The sequence below is a fragment of the Homalodisca vitripennis genome, unplaced genomic scaffold (assembly GCF_021130785.1).
Source record: "Homalodisca vitripennis isolate AUS2020 unplaced genomic scaffold, UT_GWSS_2.1 ScUCBcl_2675;HRSCAF=7669, whole genome shotgun sequence".
Taxonomy (NCBI): Eukaryota; Metazoa; Arthropoda; class Insecta; order Hemiptera; family Cicadellidae; genus Homalodisca; species Homalodisca vitripennis.
In genome coordinates, this window is record NW_025778792.1 from 15,604 (window position 1) to 36,529 (window position 20,926).

Sequence of the window (20,926 nt, forward strand, 5' to 3'; positions counted from 1 at the left end):
CTGACCAACCTGAAGCTTACTGACGAACAAATAAAGAGTGTGACATGACTGGCAAAAACATTACCACTTAACCTATGCATTACCAAAATATCCGTGAAGTTTCTGGTCATTCCAAATACCACAAAATATCCGTAAAGTTTATGGTCATTCCAAATACCACAAAATATCAGTAAAGTTTATGGTCATTCCAAATACCACAAAATATCCATAAAGTTTATGGTCATTCCAAATACCACAAAATATCCGTAAAGTTTATGGTCATTCCAAATACCACAAAATATCAGTAAAGTTTATGGTCATTCCAAATACCACAAAATATCCGTAAAGTTTATGGTCATTCCAAATACCACAAAATATCCATAAAGTTTATGGCCATTCCAAATATTTACTAGAGTAGTACGTACTAGATGTTGCACTAAGCGGATGGTGAAATGGAGCTGAACTCAAAATTTGTACTAGAGTAAAGTTAAAGTTTGCCATGAGTTTTCTATCTTCCTTACCGGTCTCAATTATTATTTGGAATACAAACATACAACTTTGTTAAATATCCATGTTCTCGCCAGCCTTTTAGTTAGTTATATTGTGAGTATACTAACTTCTTCATTAATCCTTTCTTGAGAAGGCACTGAACATTTTGCAAATAAACTTACTTTGCCACCCTTAACCCTTAGAGCGCTGAATACAAATTCCTATCTTTTCCCCTAACGTGCTATTAACGTAAAAAATAAATGTTTAACTTCTTTAAAGTTCTATTTCATTTAATATTTCTAAAGTTAGTATAGGAAGAAAAAACATTAAAACAGAATATTTTAAGATTAAAATGTATAAAAAAACTAAACATGGAATTTGCCAATTTCTAAAATATTTTTGTGAATGAAACACTTCGAAGCATGAAGTGTTTTAAATTGAAGTCACAATTTTTTAAATAATATAACTGTAAAAATGTTCAGAAATAACGTAAAACACAGAACTCAACACAGGAAAAAGCTTTCGTGCAGGTCTCGTGAACAGCACTGTCGCTCTCACCAAGCGGAAATCCCGTAAGACGCGCCAGTCTGCAGGTCAGAATGGCGTTCAGTTGCTATGACAACCAGTTTCGGATCGGTAACGGGTAGCCGAGAACAATGAATTAAGCGCAGTCGTTGGCTGAGGTCCGGACAACATTCTACCTCATGCTATCGGCAGTTTTATGAACTATATTTAAAAAAATAAAAATTTTGTTTGCGAGATTTACCGTAATACGCGCGAGATTTCCGGTAATACGCGTGATAAGGGTTAAGATGAGTTTCATTATATACAGTTTTACCAGATTAAAAATTAACCATTACAGCCTTTTAATACAAAATTTTGAATTAAAAAATGTAGTAATAGGTTATGTCTTATATAATGTATCTGAATACTTGGTGTCAAATTTGAAAAGTTTGACCATTAGCGATGTTTACACAAGTTATGTGTATAAGAGCATACATATAAAATTTTCATAGAACCAATTGTTTTAATTCAGGTTTAAGTAAATGATGAACCAGCAATCTCATCCAAAAGAAGCACTAATAAAGTTACACATAATAAGTCAAAACTCGAATTTTATGTATAATTTTAAAATGATCTTTGCTGATTATCTATAAATAATTTACTTAATCTTTTTGACCCAGAATATTTGTAAAACCTGTCTTTTCATAACTCAGTGGTTTTCAAAATGGATATTTATACTGTTAGCTGAAATTCAGTTTTAACTTCAGAATACATTTTCCCATACTAACCAGATAAAACAAAAGTAAAGTAACACTTGAAATTAACACTTTTTAACATCAAGTAAATATTATACCACTGTTTTCTAGTATAATATAGTTTAAATTACTTTTTTATGTTTATGATTTTAATTCCTACTGCAAGTGACAATTTGAATTGTTAATGCGACTCCAAACAATGACTTGAGCAAATGTGCATCTCTAGTCAATAAATCATCGCTTTGGGTCATGTCTTGACTCATAACTATGTTTATAAGAGAATTATTGACTGTGACACTAGGGCAGGAATAAAAGAAGATACATTTCTTGAATATAACACATAGATTGTAAACCTATAAATTTAAACAAAAATTTCCATTTTTAAGAGCAAATGTATTTATTTGCAGGAATCCTTTCAGTTCTAGAAAGCAAAATTCCACGATATTTCAAGATCAATAGAATTAACTTACCCTGAGTCATCAACACTGGTATCTCTGACGACGATATGGTTGGCTGACACAATCGTTTGTTCCTCCCTGGGCGGGTGGCGGGGCGGACGATGCTGCTGCTGTGGCCACTCTTCTCTCCAATCTCCACCCCCACCACCCCAACGGCCGCCCCAAGCTTCCCCTTCCACACCACCGCCCTCCCATTCTCCGTGCCTACAACAGGATACATTACTTAGCTTATCTACAAATAAATTATAATTTCAGTCAGCTTATGTTGTTCCTTTGTTGCATCTTATATGTATGTGTGTGTGTGTATATATATATATCCACTAATAAATCGATTCACTTATAACACCAAAACAAGTAAAAAAAATTTGTTTCTCTAAGTTGAAAGCTAATTTTTATTATAGCTAAATTATAAAAGGTAAAAGAAAAAAGTATTAAGCAGAGCATTTTACTTAACTCTAGTGTATTTATTGATAAAAAAAAGAACTATTTACAAAATTTTTATTTTCAAATAAACTTTAATTTCATTGTAAAAAGTAATTAAACTGAAAAGTTTAATTACATTTTACAATAAAATAAGATAGATATTTCAAACTAATCATAACACCACCACATGATGAAGAACATTAACGGGATACGTTGTAGACGCACACTCGTGACAACTGAGGAAGCTCTTCTTTTCTTAGAAGAGCAATCTAAAGCTCTTCTTTTCTATGTGAAGCGGAATAGTATTGTTAGAAGTAATGACAAACCTGTTCCTTGAGTCCCAGTCCCTCCTGGAATCTGGATAGTCCCAGTCCCGGCTCTCCCAGGTTCCTCTTCCTCCTCGACTGTAACACAAACCACATAATTACATGCAGTATACCATAGATAGGAATAACACATACTGAACGGAATTTATTATACTGAAATAGCAAATTTATACCAGTTATCCCAAAATATTCAACTCCCTAACGTAACTTTGGAACTATTGAGAATGTTCAACAGCTGTTTTTTTGCAAAGTTATTGTTTTTTTTTTAACAATTTCCATTTCCAAAAAAGTTTATGTAACATCTATATAACTGCACTTACCTCCTCCTGTCGTCACTGAACCCTTGATTCATCCTCATGCTCCGGCTGTCCTCTCTAGAAGGGCTGTGATCCTTGAACATAGCAGGTCTCTCTGGGCCATCCCCTCCATACCTTGGACGCTCTGGACATCACAACAGATCCCGTTCATACAGATTTTCCTTCATACAGTTATTGGATACAGATTTATTAATAACTTTTAAAGGTTTGAATAGCCAAAAAATGTTTAGACAATTAGGAAACCAGCATGATCATGTGGAGCACTAGTAATATTACACAATTACTATTGGCTCGCTCCTTAAAATAGTAATCAAATCAAATTTTCAATACTTGTTTAATAACTATCATCTCTTTAATATTATTAAAGAAAATAGTTTTTAACTCTTTAAATATTACAGAAAACAAAAATCTTGTTTAAACCGATCTGAAATATGAACCACCAATATTGATGAAATGGGTGTCCAAATCTTTGTTATACTGTATTAGTGTATTGTCAGTTTGAATATATTACTATGCAGTCACTTCGATGGAATATTCTAATCTAAACTTTTAAGAATACATAACAAATTACACAACACATTTAGTGTTAATGAGATGATAAAGTATCACACATTTCCTAAGAATAAACTTTACTTGCTTTTGTATGAAAATTGTGTAAAGTTTCTAAAGCAACTTTTAGCTTTCCCAATTGTAGTGTTGCAAATCTGCAAAGAATGTAATTATCTTATTCCTTATTTTCAACAGACATACAGTTCAGACTGCACACAACCAATTTGGGTAGAAAACAGCAAATTACTTGCAGTGGAAAAGAATTATCAAACTGAACAATGAGTAAAATGAATAAAAAGTAGAATCTACTCAGTAATATCCAGTGTCTAGTCTTAACAATAACTATGTTTGATGTAAATAAACAGAAGCTAATTCAAAATTAATCTACTCTACTGGATGGTTACTACTAATAAAGCAGAATCTATGTGGAAATTACATGAAATGAAAAATGTCTTTATTGAATAGAACGTAAAACATATTCAATTGGCGAGGTTAGGACTATTAAGTCCTCTCTTACACCTAACCATAAATTAATAAACTCTACTATTACTGTAAAACAAGAGCCACAATACAGTTTACATTACTATTTTACAATCAAAAATTATAATCTCTATTTATATAAAGTAATAAAATGAAATAAAGGTTCTCTATGAAACTAAAAATAAATAAATAGAATAAAACTTACAAGGAAATTAACAGACATTCATCCATCACCATTCATACAAAGCCATCGTCCCATACCCTATGCCACGATATCGTCAACCCGACGAGGTTCAAAACAGATGGTCCCTAAGCACCCCCCGAAATCGTTCCCGACTACGAATACCTCTGATATGATCCGGGAGATTATTCCAAAGTCGACAAGCAGAGACTGTGAATGATTTACTCTAAATAGAGGATCTATGAACAGGAATAGATAACAGACAGGCTCCACGTCGAGTATTCCAATTGCTTGTTTCAGAAATGAAAGAAAAGCGTTCAGACAGATAGGAAGGGGAATAATCATTATACAAAATAGAATGTAACATGCTGAGAATGTGGAACTGACAGAGTAGATTCAACTTTAACAGATGTAACTGATTGATGAAGGGTGTTATATGGTCATATCGTCTGAGGTTGAAGATAAAGCGAACACAATAATTTTGAGCACGTTGTAATCTGTCCAAAAGCTCAACCGTCATGTCATTTATAACTTCACTACAGTAATTGAAATGGCAGAAAATCAGGGTCTTCACTAGCATTACTTTCAAATTCAAAGGTAAATAAATAGCAAATTGCTTAAGACTATGAATACCAGCAAACACCCTGCCACAAGTCTCAGTAACATTATCAGCCCAACTAAGAGTTTTTGTAATAGTCAGTCCAAGATTTTTGACCTTGTCACTGTACACAGAGGACACTGTACATCTTAAGGATGAGTTACAACTAAGTTTGGTTTTATCAAATATCAACCCACTGATCACAAAACAGAACCCCAACAAATTTTTGGTTTGCCACTGTAAACTATTAATAATTTCATTTTTGCTATACTATGCTATATTCAATAGTGTGTATGTCTGCTTTTAGTGTACAAAACAATCCATCTATTTATGAAGACTGTTCAAATATTATATATTTTTTTATTACAAATAAATTATAAACACCATCTAACTAAAACAATAAACAGTAGATTAAGATACTCTAATTTTAAAAATAAAATGTCGTATTAATATATTTTGTTTTTATTTATTTATTAAGTACATTCATTGACCTCACGTCTTAAATACATTGTACATGAAGAAGTGATCTAATAGGTTTACTTTTATGAGTACCAATTCATGCAGTTTTACAAGGATTAGTATAAAAAGCACATAGATTTTAATATAGCAAAATGATTTACTTACTTAGAATTCATAACCTATTAAGAAAATGAGAAACTTACCTCTACGTGAGTCATATGGACTCTCATAGCCCTTGTCTTCTGCTGCAAGAGTTCTCCGATCAAACCTGTCCCTTCCTCTCTCTGTATTCCTCTCCCCATCTGATACCCTCCCTCTTTCCATACTCTTATTCCTCTCCCTAATCTCCATAACTCTGTCCAATCCCCTATCTCTGACGATTCCCCGATCTTTCTCCAGGGAAGTTCTATCTCGATCACCAACTTTTTCAAAACTCCTCCTGTTGTCTGGAACTCTCTCATAACCTCTCTCTTTCTCCCTGTCGAAATCTCTGTCTCTACTTCTGTCCAAACCCTTTGGTTGTCTGTCTTTATCCCTGTCAAATGCTCTCTCATTCTGATCACCAGTGTTTCTGTTATCAAAATTGCGGTCTCTTTCAAAACTCCTGTCTCTATCACCCTTTTCTCTTCTGTCACTCAAGTTATCTCTATCTCGTGGCCTATCCTTATCACTAATACGATCTCGTTCAGGAATTTTCTCAGACAAACGTTCTTTTTCCAAAGGTCTACTTCGATCTGACTTATCAACATTCCTATCGTAAAGTCTATCCCTGTCTCTGTCCTTATCCTTGTCTCTTTCCTTATCCCTATCCTTCCTGTCTTTGGTGGCTCTATCACGGTCTCTCTCCAGGGCCTTACGATCCTGTTGTGGCAGAGACATCAGTGGGGGAATAGTCTTGTCCTTGTCCCTATCATCCCTTGGTCGCTCTCTGGTCCTCTCCTTGTCCCTGGCCAACTGTTCTCGTTCTCTCTGTCTCTCTCTGCATCTTTCCAAGGCTTCTTCTCTTTCCTTCTCACGAGCTTCTCTTGCTTTCTCCCTGGCACGAGCATCCTCATGGTCACCTATATGACAAAATACATGCACTAGTACCATAGTTCAAAATACTAATTCCAACAAATTGCAATCACAAATGAATAAAAGTTATAACGTTTTACTAAGACCATTCTTAAACATTTATTCTTTCAAGTTCAAAATTTTTCAATTTTTAATATTTCAAGTTTTAATTAACTCTATTTCCATTTTGAGAGTGAACTTCTAAAATTAAAAACCTACATTAAATATCTCTTTTAAAAGACTTAAAACTTTTTACACTTTACTACTTATTTCACTGAATATTGACTTTCATAATATGTTGAATAATACGTGTAAGTGGTATTTATATTTCAGTTTTCATTCACTGAAATCTAATCTGCTCTCATATATTTACTAAAACTGCCAAAATATATGCAGTTTTCAACTGTAATAATGTTGAATTGGAACTGTTTAATTCAAATTATGTTCTCATAAATTACATTTTAAGTAAAATAAAATTATCCCCGAGACATAAGCAGCAATGATGACAAATCTTAGCTTACATTATATGTACACACAAAATAATATGGAACACTTACGCTTGTCTCTGTCTGACCCAGTTTTCCTGTCTTGACGTCTGTCATCCTTACTTCTAGAACGATCATCATCTTTCTTCCTATCCTCAAGCCTAAAATAAATTAAGAAAGCTTAGTTATCAAACAATAACATCTTAATCATACTATCTTTTCTGTGTAATTGCACCAAGTACATTTTAAATAAACTACATACAGATAAAGTGTGTCTAATTCCTGTTTAAAACTGTATGTAAAACAACGTTATCTTATTCAAAACTGTTGGCTAATGAGTTGTTGAAAGAAACCAAATAATTGCCATAATATTAAGAACTAAAACCAAAGTGTATCAATAAACAAGCAATACTGAAACTTTCTTCGAGTTGTGAAAAATACAACACTGAAGTGTACATATCCTTAAAATGAGTACCAGGCTCCAGTAAACTCTCGATAATCCGCAGAGTTGACCAACACAGATACCACAGATGACCTGTACAATTGCCAATAGTTATGTAAGTGATTTAATTTTCTAATTTTATTTCATTCCATCAATATTACAATAAGAGAACATACAATATTTACAACTAGAAAATAATGTACATACACACAGCATAAGGAATTCTCTAAATTCCAATCATGATATTTTCTGAGCTAAATTTATGTTGTAACTGACAATAAATAAGTAGAAGCTATCTCTTCTTACCCTTAGTAGAAACTGAAGAAAGTTTTGCTGATTCTCTAAGTACAATATTAATGAAAAAAACATAACATTTAGTGGATGTATCTGTAAAAGGTTAATAAGAAAAATCAAACTTTCCTTGATACAGAAGGACTGTGCAGTCTATGTTTTGTGCTTCTTCTGATCGTGCTTGAATGTTTGATATGTAGAACTTGTTCTCCTGAAAAATGTTTACTTTGGTGATTCATAACTATACAGGGTGAGTCAGAAATATGGTAAAATATTTTAAGACGTGATTGTAGAGCTAAAAATAAGAAAAAAATGTTATATAAAGGTAGGTCCGGAAACGCTCCATTACTGAGTAATGGCTGGCGAAAGATTTTGCTTTGTTTTCAGTTCACCTGGTGAAATTAAGTGATTCTGAAAGGTTTTGTTCTTAATTTTTAACTCAAATAAGATGGATGTATAAAGAAAATCACCTGAAAAATCAAATAAAACCACTCTAGAGGTTGTAGTGTGAACAGTTTTTGAGAAAAAGTATGAAATTCGCCAAAAATCTAATAAAATAAATACCGTCTTAAATGTTTGATGTCGAATAACATTGTTAAATGACCAATAAACAAATTGTTTTTCCTAATACAGATTGTAGAGAATTTAATTCTGAAAACAACCGTAATAAACAAAGTTAGCTAAATGTTTAAAAAAGTTATGATATTGACTCCTCACGTATCACAGTACACAGCAAACTTTTGCTGTTTTATAATAATGAATGAGTATATGAATGCTAACAGCTGGTGAAAAATAAACATTTTTAATTAAAAAATTTTATTTTTAAATACAATAAACATCTACAATCGCTTTTAGTCTCACCGGAAGATTAAAACAGATGCTCTAAATGACCTCCATTGTTCAAAATTCACGCGTTCAGGCGTCATCTCATCAAGTTTCGGACCCGTTCAAAAGCTCCAGGTGTCTGCTATGGTTTCTATTCCATTAGAAATGTTTAATCGGAGTTCTTCAATGGTACCTATTGGGGAAGAGTAAACTAATGTTTTTAAATGTCCCCAAAGGTAAAAAAGTCCAAAGGATTTAAGTCTGGTGATCTTGCAGGCCATGAAACTGGTCCACCTCGGCCTATCGATTGATTTGTGAAACTCTCATTTAGGTGTCCTCAAACAGCCAGAGCGTATTGTGCAGGTACCCCTTCATGCATAAACCACATGTTTTGGCGTAAATGCAGAGGTACATCATCAAGCAGGTTAGGTAGCTCGTCTCTTAAAAAGTTCAAGTACACCACGCCATTAAGCCTGGTAGGAAGCACGAATACGACAAAATGATCTGCTAAGATTCAAACCCAAACATTTACTGAAAACTGATATTGTGGGCGATTAGGTTTAATTGCATGAGGATTTCTGTCTGCCCAAATGTGGTTGTTATGGAAATTAATGATAGCTGTTCTTGTAAAGTGAGCCTCATTGGTAAACTAAATTGTATTCAAAAAGTTTGGATCAGCACATTTTAACAGAAGCCATCGACAAAAACAACATGGGTAGCGGTAGTCTTGTGACAAAAGAGTTGCTGGAACATGGAGTTGCTTGGACATGCTGGAAGTGGTATGGGTGTAACTGGTACTCGTGTAGTATTCTCCGAATACTAGATTGGCTGACATTGAACTGTAGTGACAATTCTCTAGTGCTCTTTTCAGGATAATCAGAAATTTTATTAAGAACCAACTCTTCTAATTCAACAGTCCTACATGATCGGGCGATGCCTGCATTACTATGCTCCGAACACTTCAAAGAACCTGTTTCAAATAGGCGTTGATGAATAGTTGCAAAAATCTTGCGCTTTGACACCAGTCCTGCTGTTAGAAAAGTTCTCTTGCTAGACAGACGTCTTGCTGAAGTACTATTGCAACGTCCCAAACCATACATTAAAATGCATGTCTGCTAAATCAAAGTTTGAATACACATGAATATTAACATTCATTTTTAATAAATGAAACACACAACACAAAATCACTAATACAATGGATGGAAATAACTGGTTAAAATACTTAACTCAAGCACATAGTATCTTTACAGTTTGTTGTTTTGTTCAACAATGAGGTGACATATGTCATCTAATAATAAATGCCAAGCTGATTATTTATTATTTAAAAAGGTTTAAACAGTTGCTGTTTAAATAATTAATTATTACCAGCTGTTACCAATCTGATACTCATTCCTTATTATAAAACAGCAAAAGTTTGCTGTGTAGTGTGATACGTGAGGAGTCAATATCATAACTTTTTTAAACATTTAGCTAACTTTGTTTATTACGGTTGTTTTCAGAATTAAATTCTCTACAATCTGTATTAGGAAAAACAATTTGTTTATTGGTCATTTAACAATGTTATTCGACATCAAACATTTAAGACGGTATTTATTTTATTAGATTTTTGGCGAATTTCATACTTTTTCTCAAAAACTGTTCACACTACAACCTCTGGTGTGGTTTTATTTGATTTTTCAGGTGATTTTCTTTATACATCCATCTTATTTGAGTTAAAAATTAAGAACAAAACCTTTCAGAATCACTTAATTTCACTAGGTGAACTGAAAACAATGCAAAATCTTTCGCCAGCCATTACTCAGTAATGGAGCGTTTCCGGACCTACCTTTATATAACATTTTTTTCTTGTTTTTAGCTCTACAATCACGTCTTAAAATATTTTACCATATTTCTGACTCACCCTGTATATTGATTTCGGCTTGCTTAACTTTATGTCTAAAGTTGTTTAATGCCTGAAGAAGAGGATAGATCTTTAAAACACAAGAGTTCTATTTTTGTAGCGTATAATGAAGAAAAATGTTCGAATCCTATTACCCTTTTATAGCTTAATGTTTTTGTCTGTTTTCAAGTGTACATTATTTAATAAAATAAAATAGATGCAATAAACCTGTGAAGTTACAGTAAAGAATGTGAGTTAACTAACCTGGAGCGGCTAGTGTTACGGGGCTTGGTGTCAGGGGAGCGGCGGGGCCTAGATTCCGGTCTACGAGGAGCCCCTGTCTTGCTGCTACGGGGACGTGGGGGCGACTGGCTTCTCTTATGCTTATCCTTGCGCTCTGTTGACACCGACCGCTTGCTGCCAGGTCTGGAGCTCACTGTGAATGTAGGACACACCACACTAAAGTCACTGCTACAGATGAATGGTTATACTGCCAATATTGTAGAGATATGAGAAGTGATCGAAAAGTTCCAGGATTGATTTTTATACATTTATTCATACAACGTACAAGTTATTCAAATCTATCTCCTTCAAAGTCCTTCAAGTTCAATCTATCTCCCCTTGGGAATCTACACACTTTTCCCACTGGTGTTTCCACTGATCAAAGGCCCCAGAAAACTCTTTTTGTACTGATGTTTGGCACCTCCTTGGTTTTTTCTTTACTTTCATGAATTGTTTGACATCTTTGTTCTTTCAGGGATCTCTTGAGCTTCGGGAACCAGGTGAAGTGAGTAAGAGGGCTGAGGAATGAGTTACTGCGTCTTTTGCACAAAACTCACGGATGACTGATGCAAAGTGAATAGGAGTGTTATCATGATAAGGAACCCAATCACCACTTTGCCACAGCTCAGGTCTCTTTCTTCTCATAGCATTACGCAATTGTCTTAGGTTTCAAGAATAAAAAAACGATTAATTGTCTGACCTCGTGGAAAGAAGTAGACAACACCTTTAGAGTCAAAGAAAACCGTAAGCATGACCTTCACATCTGATTTCCATTGACAAGAATATAACAATAAACTGCCTAAATTTTTACAAACTTATCACCCCAAACAAAAAGTGGAGTAACTATCAAAACTAAATGTTTTGTGAGAAAACATACAAAATTATGCATTATCGTAAATTTCTTTCATTTTTGAGCAACAGTTCCAGTTTTGGATACATTTACTATATTTATATTTGTAAAAAGTCATTACAACGTATGATTAATCTCTTTTTCAAGGCCTGGAAATATTATGATTTTTGAGTTGCGGCAGTTACGCTACTTTATGTTTGGGGTGACAATATGATGGTTGAAAAGAAGGAGATTTATTAATTTGCTTACGTATATAAAAAACTGTATAAAACAATTTACTTAATTACCTTTTGCTCAAAACACAATATTAAGTTTTCAGTATAATAAAATTTGAGTAAACTCACCACTTGACTTAGAAGTAGATGGTTTGCTCTTGCTGGAACTTGTAGGGGTGTTGTGTCTGCGGTGACTGGGTGACGGAGACTTCTTGCGAGTTGTCATCTTGATGTTCGTGCCAGGTTTTCTGGGAGGAGTGAACCCCCTTTTATCCCGGCTGCTCGTTGACTTCCGGCTGATATTTGACGGACTTCTGTCTTTATGCATGGATTTATTACTTTCCCTGTAACACATTGCATTATGAGCAGGTATACAGTTTAAATATTCATTCAATTCAAACAATCATTATTCATCGTGCAGGCCAAAAATAATAAATAGAATACTATAAAGTTTTTAATAAATAATGCTGGCCAGTTTAACCAATTCTAAACCAGTTATACCACCCTTTCTAGGATTGACTGTCATAATCATGCGACTGTTGAATTGTTCGAATAGCAGACACCCATATATCTTGCCTTGTTGCTCAGATCATATAACTGTGCGCGCCAGTTTTTCTCTGCGGTTTACGAACATACGAATCGTGCCGTACCCCCTTTTTCTCTAGGCTAAGTGTCATAATAGTTATTATCTTAGTTTTCCCATCTGGCTAGCATTGAAGTTAATGTAGTGCAAATCTATTGTGGAACCTATCCCTGACGACATATTCTCTCCTACAAGCTGTTCAAGTGTATCACTATCAACTAATGAACTCTGATTGGTCCTCAACTCTACAGACAACCACAGTGTCAATCACAATCTATATAGTACTGTTTAGTGTCTGAATGATATATTTTATAATATTCGTTCATATTTTAATGGAATGGAAATAAATGAGAGTTGATGCCACTCATTGAAGTATTCTTCTACTGCCACACACACAGCATGGTATGACTGATATGTTTCATCCTGCCAAAGGACTGTCACAGGGTCAACACATTGTATATAGGCACATTTACAGTTAAGAGTAGAGTACAGCACATTTCACACTCAAGAGTCCTCCAGCATCAAAGGGAAAATATCCAATTACACGAGAATCTAAATCTGTCCAAGTCTTTAAATCACATAATATTTAAAGAGAGAAAAGGACAACGGACATCCAACACGCTCTGATTGACATTATAGGATGCCGGACAGCAACACAATGCCGTCCAACCTCGCATGTGATGTCATTACTAACTAGAGGGATCATTTAAATACGTTGACCAATCATACAAGCAGTCACGTGATTATAAATCACCATCTATGTCTATTTAGCCAGTGCAGACAGTCCATTGAGAATTATAGATAAAAAACACAAACTTAGAACAAATTAATCTAAACAATGAAATTATATTTTATACTATAAACAAACAGAGTTATAAATATAATATATCGATAGTTTCATAATTATCAATAGTTTAATACATTAAATATGAATCAAGAATAATTAGCCATAAGCCATACACAGATAACATGAAATATTTACCTTTTATACATGTTCCATATACGCCTACCTAAAATGTCCATCGTGGAATGTTCAATACGCAAGACTGACCTCGCATAAAATAAACTGTGGAGATTATAACTATAATGAAGTTCACTTTAACATGCAAATAATTGTTTTTATTAGTTTTTTAAGATATTGTCTTCATAATTGGTACATATTTGATTTATCAAATTTGGATAAATATTGAATTTACCGACTATAAGTCTAATTTCAACACTTCTTTTTTATTGGATTCTATGGTCATGCACAATCTTAAGGGGACTCATGTTTTTGTCTTCGGCGGAAACTTATTTTTTCAGTTCTTTTTTATTTTAATATGGGAAGAATGATTGAAATACCCCCGAAATGAATGTTCCTCCATCAGAAAAAATATGAAATGACCATTTCAATACTTATAGATTTAAAATTATTACAATATTTAAAAAGCATTTATCATTCCCCCTTACAGACCAGTAGTCTATAAGAGAAATTTTTCATGTGAAATTATTGAAGTATATGTGTATGCTATTCTTTTGTGTGAGCGAAAAATAATTTTAATTCGCATAAACCATTTAATTAGCTAAGTTTTCTACGTCTGTACAAACTGCTGGTGACGAACGTAAAACAGCTTTTGAGATAATACCTATCAACATATATAAATTTTAATATACAGGGTGTACATAAAGTCCTGCACAGGTATAATATTTTCTGCACGATAACAGATAAATCAACAAGATTTGGTACATCAACACTACACCTAAAAATCTACTTTTTGAAGGAACTATCAGTTTTTTGTATCATCATGGTGACGTCCCGCAAGGAGTCAGAAGGAAATCTTAAATAGGAGCATAGGTCAATATGCACATCATTTTAAAGGGCTTATCTAGCAGAGTTTAATGCCGCAAACCGCACTCAAAAAGATTGATCCAGTACAAAATGGCGGCTGTTCAAAGGTTTTACTTGGTTACATTTTATTAGTAGTCATAACCCCAGTATAGCAAAACTGCAACCAAAGAATACTGCAGCTAAATACTACATTATGCTTGTCAGTTGTACAGAAGTGAATTATGATGTTAGTTATCCTCAAGGGTTACAAATTTGGTCCTAATATATTGATAACGGGGAAAACCTGATAACGATAGTTGGGTCGCAATTTGGACTTTCCTATTAGCCAGTCTATTCATAGTAGGCTATTCTAGTTTTCTTGTTTTAGTAGTGCTGTCCAACCTCTCTAAAAGTGCGCGATTCCTCGTGTGATCGTATGTTGTTTCCCCAACCAACCATAATAAGAAGTGTTATACGTTCACGTTCGTCAAGCGACATAGTGTAGTTGAAGGACTACAAGCAATACGATAAACTCTTTTGTACTAAAGCTCACTGATCATATTGACCTATGCTCCTATTTAAGATTTCCTTCTGACTCCTTGCGGGACGTCCCCATGATAATACAGAAAACTGATAGTTCCTTCAAAAAGTAGATTTTTAGGTGTAGTGTTGATGTACCAAATCTTGTTGATTTATCTGTTATCGTTCAGAAAATATTATACCTGTGCAGGACTTTATGTACACCCTGTATATAAATTCTAGATGTTCTAATTATGAATGCTTCTGATCATGATTTCTGGCTGCAGTAGCGAAAATTTGCAAGAATGGCGAGAAACGAAAACTGTTCCTTGAAACCTTTTTTTACCCATCAGGTAACAAATCAAAATTCCAGGGGGTCTGATTACAAATGTCTCCAACAATCTGTGTGAATAATACAGGAAAAAAGTAGCAAAAATGGCTGTCTAATAAAGCATTGAGATAAGCAATTTAAGTATTTAAACATTGAAAGAGAATTCTTCCCAATTTGGACAATTATTTTTACCATATTACACTGATAAATCAGCACAAAACAAAAAACACGTTTCAAAAAATTGTCCACTGGATCCATTAAAAAATAACTTTTGAAATCCATAGTAAACTCAAAATTAACCCAGACTTGAAGTTATTTAAATAAGACATATGTCAATAGGAAAATATTAGTTGGTAAAAAAAATTGTAAAAATAGTATTTAATGTAATTTTTAATAATTCAATATGTTTCTGTCTGTATATTAATACAGCTCTAGTTATAGTATACTACTAGTATGTGACAAAAGTGTTTTAATTACTGTTATATCATTTCTTACATTAGTTTAAAATCATAATGTAATAAGCGAGTAGTAAATAAGTTGGGTTGTAGCAGTTAAAATGCTTGAATGATGGTACATACAAATAATTATATGCAGTAAATTTGTATACGATAAGCCGAACTATTTTGTTTACTACAACTGAAAGACTAGTATGTATATGTTTGCGAAGCAATTGCCCTGAGTAGGTGAAAACATCTTTACATGTTTTTTTCTAAAACCTGCTAAGTTGGAAGTTTTGGCTCTTAGGGACATCTTGAGGTTTATCAAGAGCCTCAAGACGACCTGAGTTGTCTAGATATCAGGGTTAAGTCACAATAGATACCAGTGTCATGGTGACAGGAGTATTTTCTTACTCAATTGACCCAGTATCGTAGTATGTATAGTAAAATTATGTAAATAGTTATCGGATGAACAGAATCATCCATTTCATTAATTAAAAATATTAGCAGTAGTGTGCAATATGGTAAGATTATGTTCGCTGTATAAAAGTATGCCGTTGTTCACAACAAAATCATTCTGTACAGCAGAAGTTTTGTCGGTTTTATTTTTACCAAACAGAGACAAACCATATGTATAAAAAGATGCTTAATATATTTTGTTTATTAGTTATTTTCCTCTAAACAGTATAAATCCTTTCCACAAATTAGATAATTTGTAATAGCCCTTTGAAACTAAGTGCTGTTTCTTATATCAAGTTTTTCCACAATCCCACTTTGAAACTAAGTGTTGTTTCTTGTATCAGGTTTTCCCACAATCCCACTTTAACTTTTGAATAAATGAGAATTTTCAAATTTCCTTATAAATGTCTAAAAACATCCCCTGGAGAAATTTTTGATTCCCCAAAATAGGGGGTAGAGGAAACTAATCTTTTTTAAGGAATGATACCATGAAAATATCAATAGTACATCCAATTAACATTTTTGAGATAAAGTCAGTGTTTCAAGGAAAAACAATTTCTTGTCAATTTGTTTAAAATAGATACACTATTTGAAGCAAGTTAAAATAATATTCTAACTTCTACTGGACAGTATGTTGAGTGGAGTCAATTTTGGAAATTCATTATTTTCATCAGTCTTCTTCTTTTATCAAGACATTTAAAATGAGGTGCCACTTGAAGGAGTTAGTCCTACTGTCAAAAACTTTTACTTACCACTACAAACCCCCAATTTTTGGTATGAGGTAAAAGTGTTGTAACAGTTACCATGACATAATGATGAGTTTTAGTTAGTGTCAAGTGAAGTCACATCTTTAGTTACCATAATGTCAGACTGCATCCGGTCACTCTGATGCATAATTCAACAGGCAAATCAGATTTGTGAAGACCTGTTGTTTTATGACTTGTGTCCATGTTCCACATACAGTTTCTCTATTTAACACATATTTGCAATGTATATGATACAGGATATCTAGCAATTATAGTGAATTAAATTAAAAACTTTTCAATACCTTTTATTATAATTTCAAGAAATCGAGCTTTATAAAAAATAGTGTCTAAATACAACACTTTAACTTCGAAGTGACAATGCAGAGGAGTCAGCATATTCTGGGGGTGACTGCTAAAATAATTTTTTATGGAAAAAGTAACTTAATAAAATGCAATTACAGTACTTACACGAGTATTATAATGGTGAAAACAGATGATAAGAACACATTTGTAACATTTGCATATGTCCGCTTTAAGACTTAATACTTTTTATTTCTTCATTGATGCTGTACAACTCCTCTTTCAGGTTTTAAAGTGTTTTTCCTTCTAATTCTTTTAGTTAAAAAGCAGCCTTTTTTTGTCTGCCACTCACCGATCCTTATCAGCCATAGTAAAAAAATATTCATTCAAATTCAAATTCAAATAATCTTTATTCATATTTGTACATTGAAATACAATAAATAGTGTCACAATTCATCAGACTATATCTAAGTATGTTCCAGATATAATTTTTATCTAAAACCTTATAGTTAAATGCCTAAATCTATGCTTTAATACATTGTCGAAAACATTTTAAAATTTCAATTAAGTTGCATGTTGTTTCTTAGGCTATAAAATTCGTCAAATGTATAAAAAGCATTTTTAAGCAAGAAATTCTTTAGCAATAACCTGAATTTTTTCTGATCATTTATTTCGCCAATTTCTTTTGGAATAAGATTTAAAAACTTTACACCATTATATGTGGTTTTCTTCTTAAACAATTCTAAATTATGATTATCCAAAACTATTTTATTTTTATTACGTGTGTCGTAATGGTGAATATCATTGTGTGTTAAAAATTTTCCTAAATTAATTTTGACATAAATAATACATTCTAAAATATACAGGCTATGAACTGTTAAAATTTTTAAATCAATGAAATGTTGTCGTACCGAGTCATCATTATGTAAATTTAACATTGCTCTTACAGCTCTTTTTTGGCAAATTAAAATTTTATGGAGATTTTGGTTGGATGTACCTCCATACACACATATTCCGTAAGATACATGCGATTGAACGTGAGCATGAAATACACTTTTTAATACAGTTAGATTACATAAGTTAGACAACCTTTTTAGAGCATAAATTCCAGAATTAATTTTAGTTAAGACATGGTCAATATGCTGATCCCAACTCAGATGGCTATCAATGTAAATACCTAGGAATTTGGTTTTAGGAACTTGGGATATGACCTCAGTATCAATATGAATTTGGACTTGGCTATCTTTCCTATTTTGTTTTGTTGTAAACAACATGTAATTAGTCTTTTGAGCGTTTAAGATTAAATTGTTATTAAAAAAGAATTCTTGTAATTTTGATAGTTGAATAAAAGAGTTTATTTCTAGTTCTGTATCTGTCTTTGTAGAGATAATAAGATTGGAGTCATCTGCGTAAATGCAGAGTTGGTTTTTTGTTTGGTTAATTTGACTAAGACACCTAGGCATGTATTTTATGTAGCAGATAAATAACAATGGGCCTAAAATTGACCCTTGGGGTACCCCATACTTAGTTATTTCTGGTTTTGATTTATATTTCAAAATTTGGTTGTTGTTTACTTTGGCTATTTCTACAAATTGTTGTCTGTTTGTTAAATAGGATTCAAACCACTTTAAATAATAATTTTTTATTCCTAATTTGTTCAATTTTTGTATCATTTTAATGTGGGAAATACTGTCAAAAGCTTTTGACAAGTCCATGAAGATTCCAGCTACTTTATTTTTCCTATCCATTGATTCGATAATTGATTCTATAAAGCAAATTAAAGCAGTAATGGTAGATTTGTTTTTTCGGAACCCATGTTGTTCAAAGTCAAAAAGATCATATTTTTCTAAATGTGTCACTAGTCTTAAATACATTGCTTTTTCAAAAATTTTAGAAATTGATGGTAAAATGGATATCGGCCGATAATTTTGAATTTCAGTTTCCTCACCTTTTTTAAAGATTGGTATCACTTTTGAAATTTTTAGTTGACTAGGAAAAATCCCTGAGATGAAAGAAGCATTTATTAAATGTACTAAGGGTTTTATTAAGGGGTCCTTTGCAAATTTAATGATTTTAATGGGGACCTCATCGTACCCACTAGACCACTTGTTTTTTAGAGAGTTCAAGATATCATTTACCTCTTTTTCATCTAATGGGGGACACCTAAATTCGGGAATTTTGGTAGGAGTTATATCTTCATCATGAGTTGGGGGCATACTACTTAACAGGTTTTCAATAATATTAACAAAATAATTATTAAAACTATTTGCCACTTGGCTAGGGTCTGAAACACTCCCCTTATCAGACTTTAAAACATAACTTTTCTCTGCTACCTTGGATGAAGTTTTCTTTGTTTCTTTATTTATGATTTCCCATGAGGTTTTACCTATGTTTTCAGAGTTTTTAATCTTTTCATCATAAAAACTTCGCTTTGCATTCATTAAATTACATTTATATTGTTGATTTTTATTCTTAAGACCTCTCTTAAACATCTCTAAGCCTGAGTTTCTAGCTAATTTGTTTAGATGGATGAGATTATTTTTCTCTTCCTTTAGTTCTTCTGAAATCCATGTTTTTTTGTTTTTGTTGGATTTTTTTAGAATTTTCGGGAAAGATAAATTAAAATAATATTGAAAAATGTTGTGAAAAGTGTTGTATTTATTTTCGATAGACGATTCAAAAAGGGTTAGCCAATTTTCTTTTTCTAAAAGTGATTTAAATAAATTAATGTTATCTAGAGAGAAATTTCGTGTCCAAAATTTTAAATTTTGATTATTTGTATTGTTTTGAAAATTCATTAGTTCTATTATTTGTCCATCGTGATCTGATAGTGCAGTTACCACTCCTTCAACTTTTAACTGATCCATACTTATATTAGTTATTATATTATCAATACATGTCTTAGACGTGGCAGTGACTCTAGTTGGGAAGTCAATTAAATACTTCATTCCATTTCTTAAAAGAATATTCTTTAGCTCTTTTGATTCATTTGTATTTTTAAGGATGTCAATATTGAAATCACCCATGATGATGACATACTTTCCTTTAGATATTAAAAATTCAAACAAGTTATTCAGACGAATTAAAAACTCTGAATTTTCGAATTGTGGGGTTTTGTATATTCCTACCAATAAAAAGCTAAGCTTGTCTGTTTCAAATCTAGCACTACAGCATTCAAACAACTTATCTTGACACAGTACATCTATTTTTGTGGAAACCAGTTGTTTCATCTTTAAACTCTCTTTGGCCAAGATAACTACGCCGCCTCCTGTTGTATATTAGATTCTTTTATACAAACAAGGTAGAGTACAACACACCATGTGTTGTAACAGACTCCGCTGAGTCAAGTCTACATATAAAATCTTTCTCAAAATATCCTGCCACATGATACATTTAGATACAACTTACTATGAAAATAAATGATGTTATGTGTGTCTAGAATAGTTAGACTACATGTGATAATTTGTCACATGTTTGAATCTCTTATAGGTATATTGTTGGTTTACCAAATCTATTTATTCTGATATTTTCTTGTTCCCACAATGGTGACCCATAAGACCAATGAATAAATATTTGTTAACGCTCACCCAAATCTCATGGAGTGACATGTACTACCATTAAACTCAGTGTTCCTCAAATATATAAATGAAGCTTCAAGTCTATATGTCAGTTTGTTTTAGAGATATTAAGGGGACAAACAGACAGACAGAAATGAAATTTTTCCAGCCCCACGAGTGATAGGCTTAGCTAAAGCCAGCCAATAATATTGCTGAAGCAAATATAAATTCTACGATTCATCAAAATTTTAGATAAGAAAGTTTGTTTTATATATATATAATTAAATTAAACATATATATATATATATATATATATATATATGTTTAATTTAATTTATTTGTATTTA

General features: G+C 32.7%; 1 protein-coding gene across 1 annotated transcript in view; it reads right to left on the reverse strand.

The window, feature by feature from the left end:
- LOC124372165 (zinc finger CCCH domain-containing protein 13-like) overlaps positions 1 to 20,926 on the reverse strand; it is a gene marked incomplete at its 3' end in the record, with an annotated part of 54,607 nt that overhangs the window by 15,398 nt on the left and 18,283 nt on the right. The window contains exons 6-12 of the mRNA XM_046830531.1: positions 11,970 to 12,184; positions 10,758 to 10,929; positions 7,129 to 7,217; positions 5,722 to 6,579; positions 3,255 to 3,375; positions 2,935 to 3,012; positions 2,198 to 2,389 (exon numbers count right to left, since the gene is read on the reverse strand). Coding sequence (XP_046686487.1) covers positions 2,198 to 2,389; positions 2,935 to 3,012; positions 3,255 to 3,375; positions 5,722 to 6,579; positions 7,129 to 7,217; positions 10,758 to 10,929; positions 11,970 to 12,184 — 1,725 coding nt within the window. The remainder of the gene's footprint in view (positions 1 to 2,197; positions 2,390 to 2,934; positions 3,013 to 3,254; positions 3,376 to 5,721; positions 6,580 to 7,128; positions 7,218 to 10,757; positions 10,930 to 11,969; positions 12,185 to 20,926) is intronic.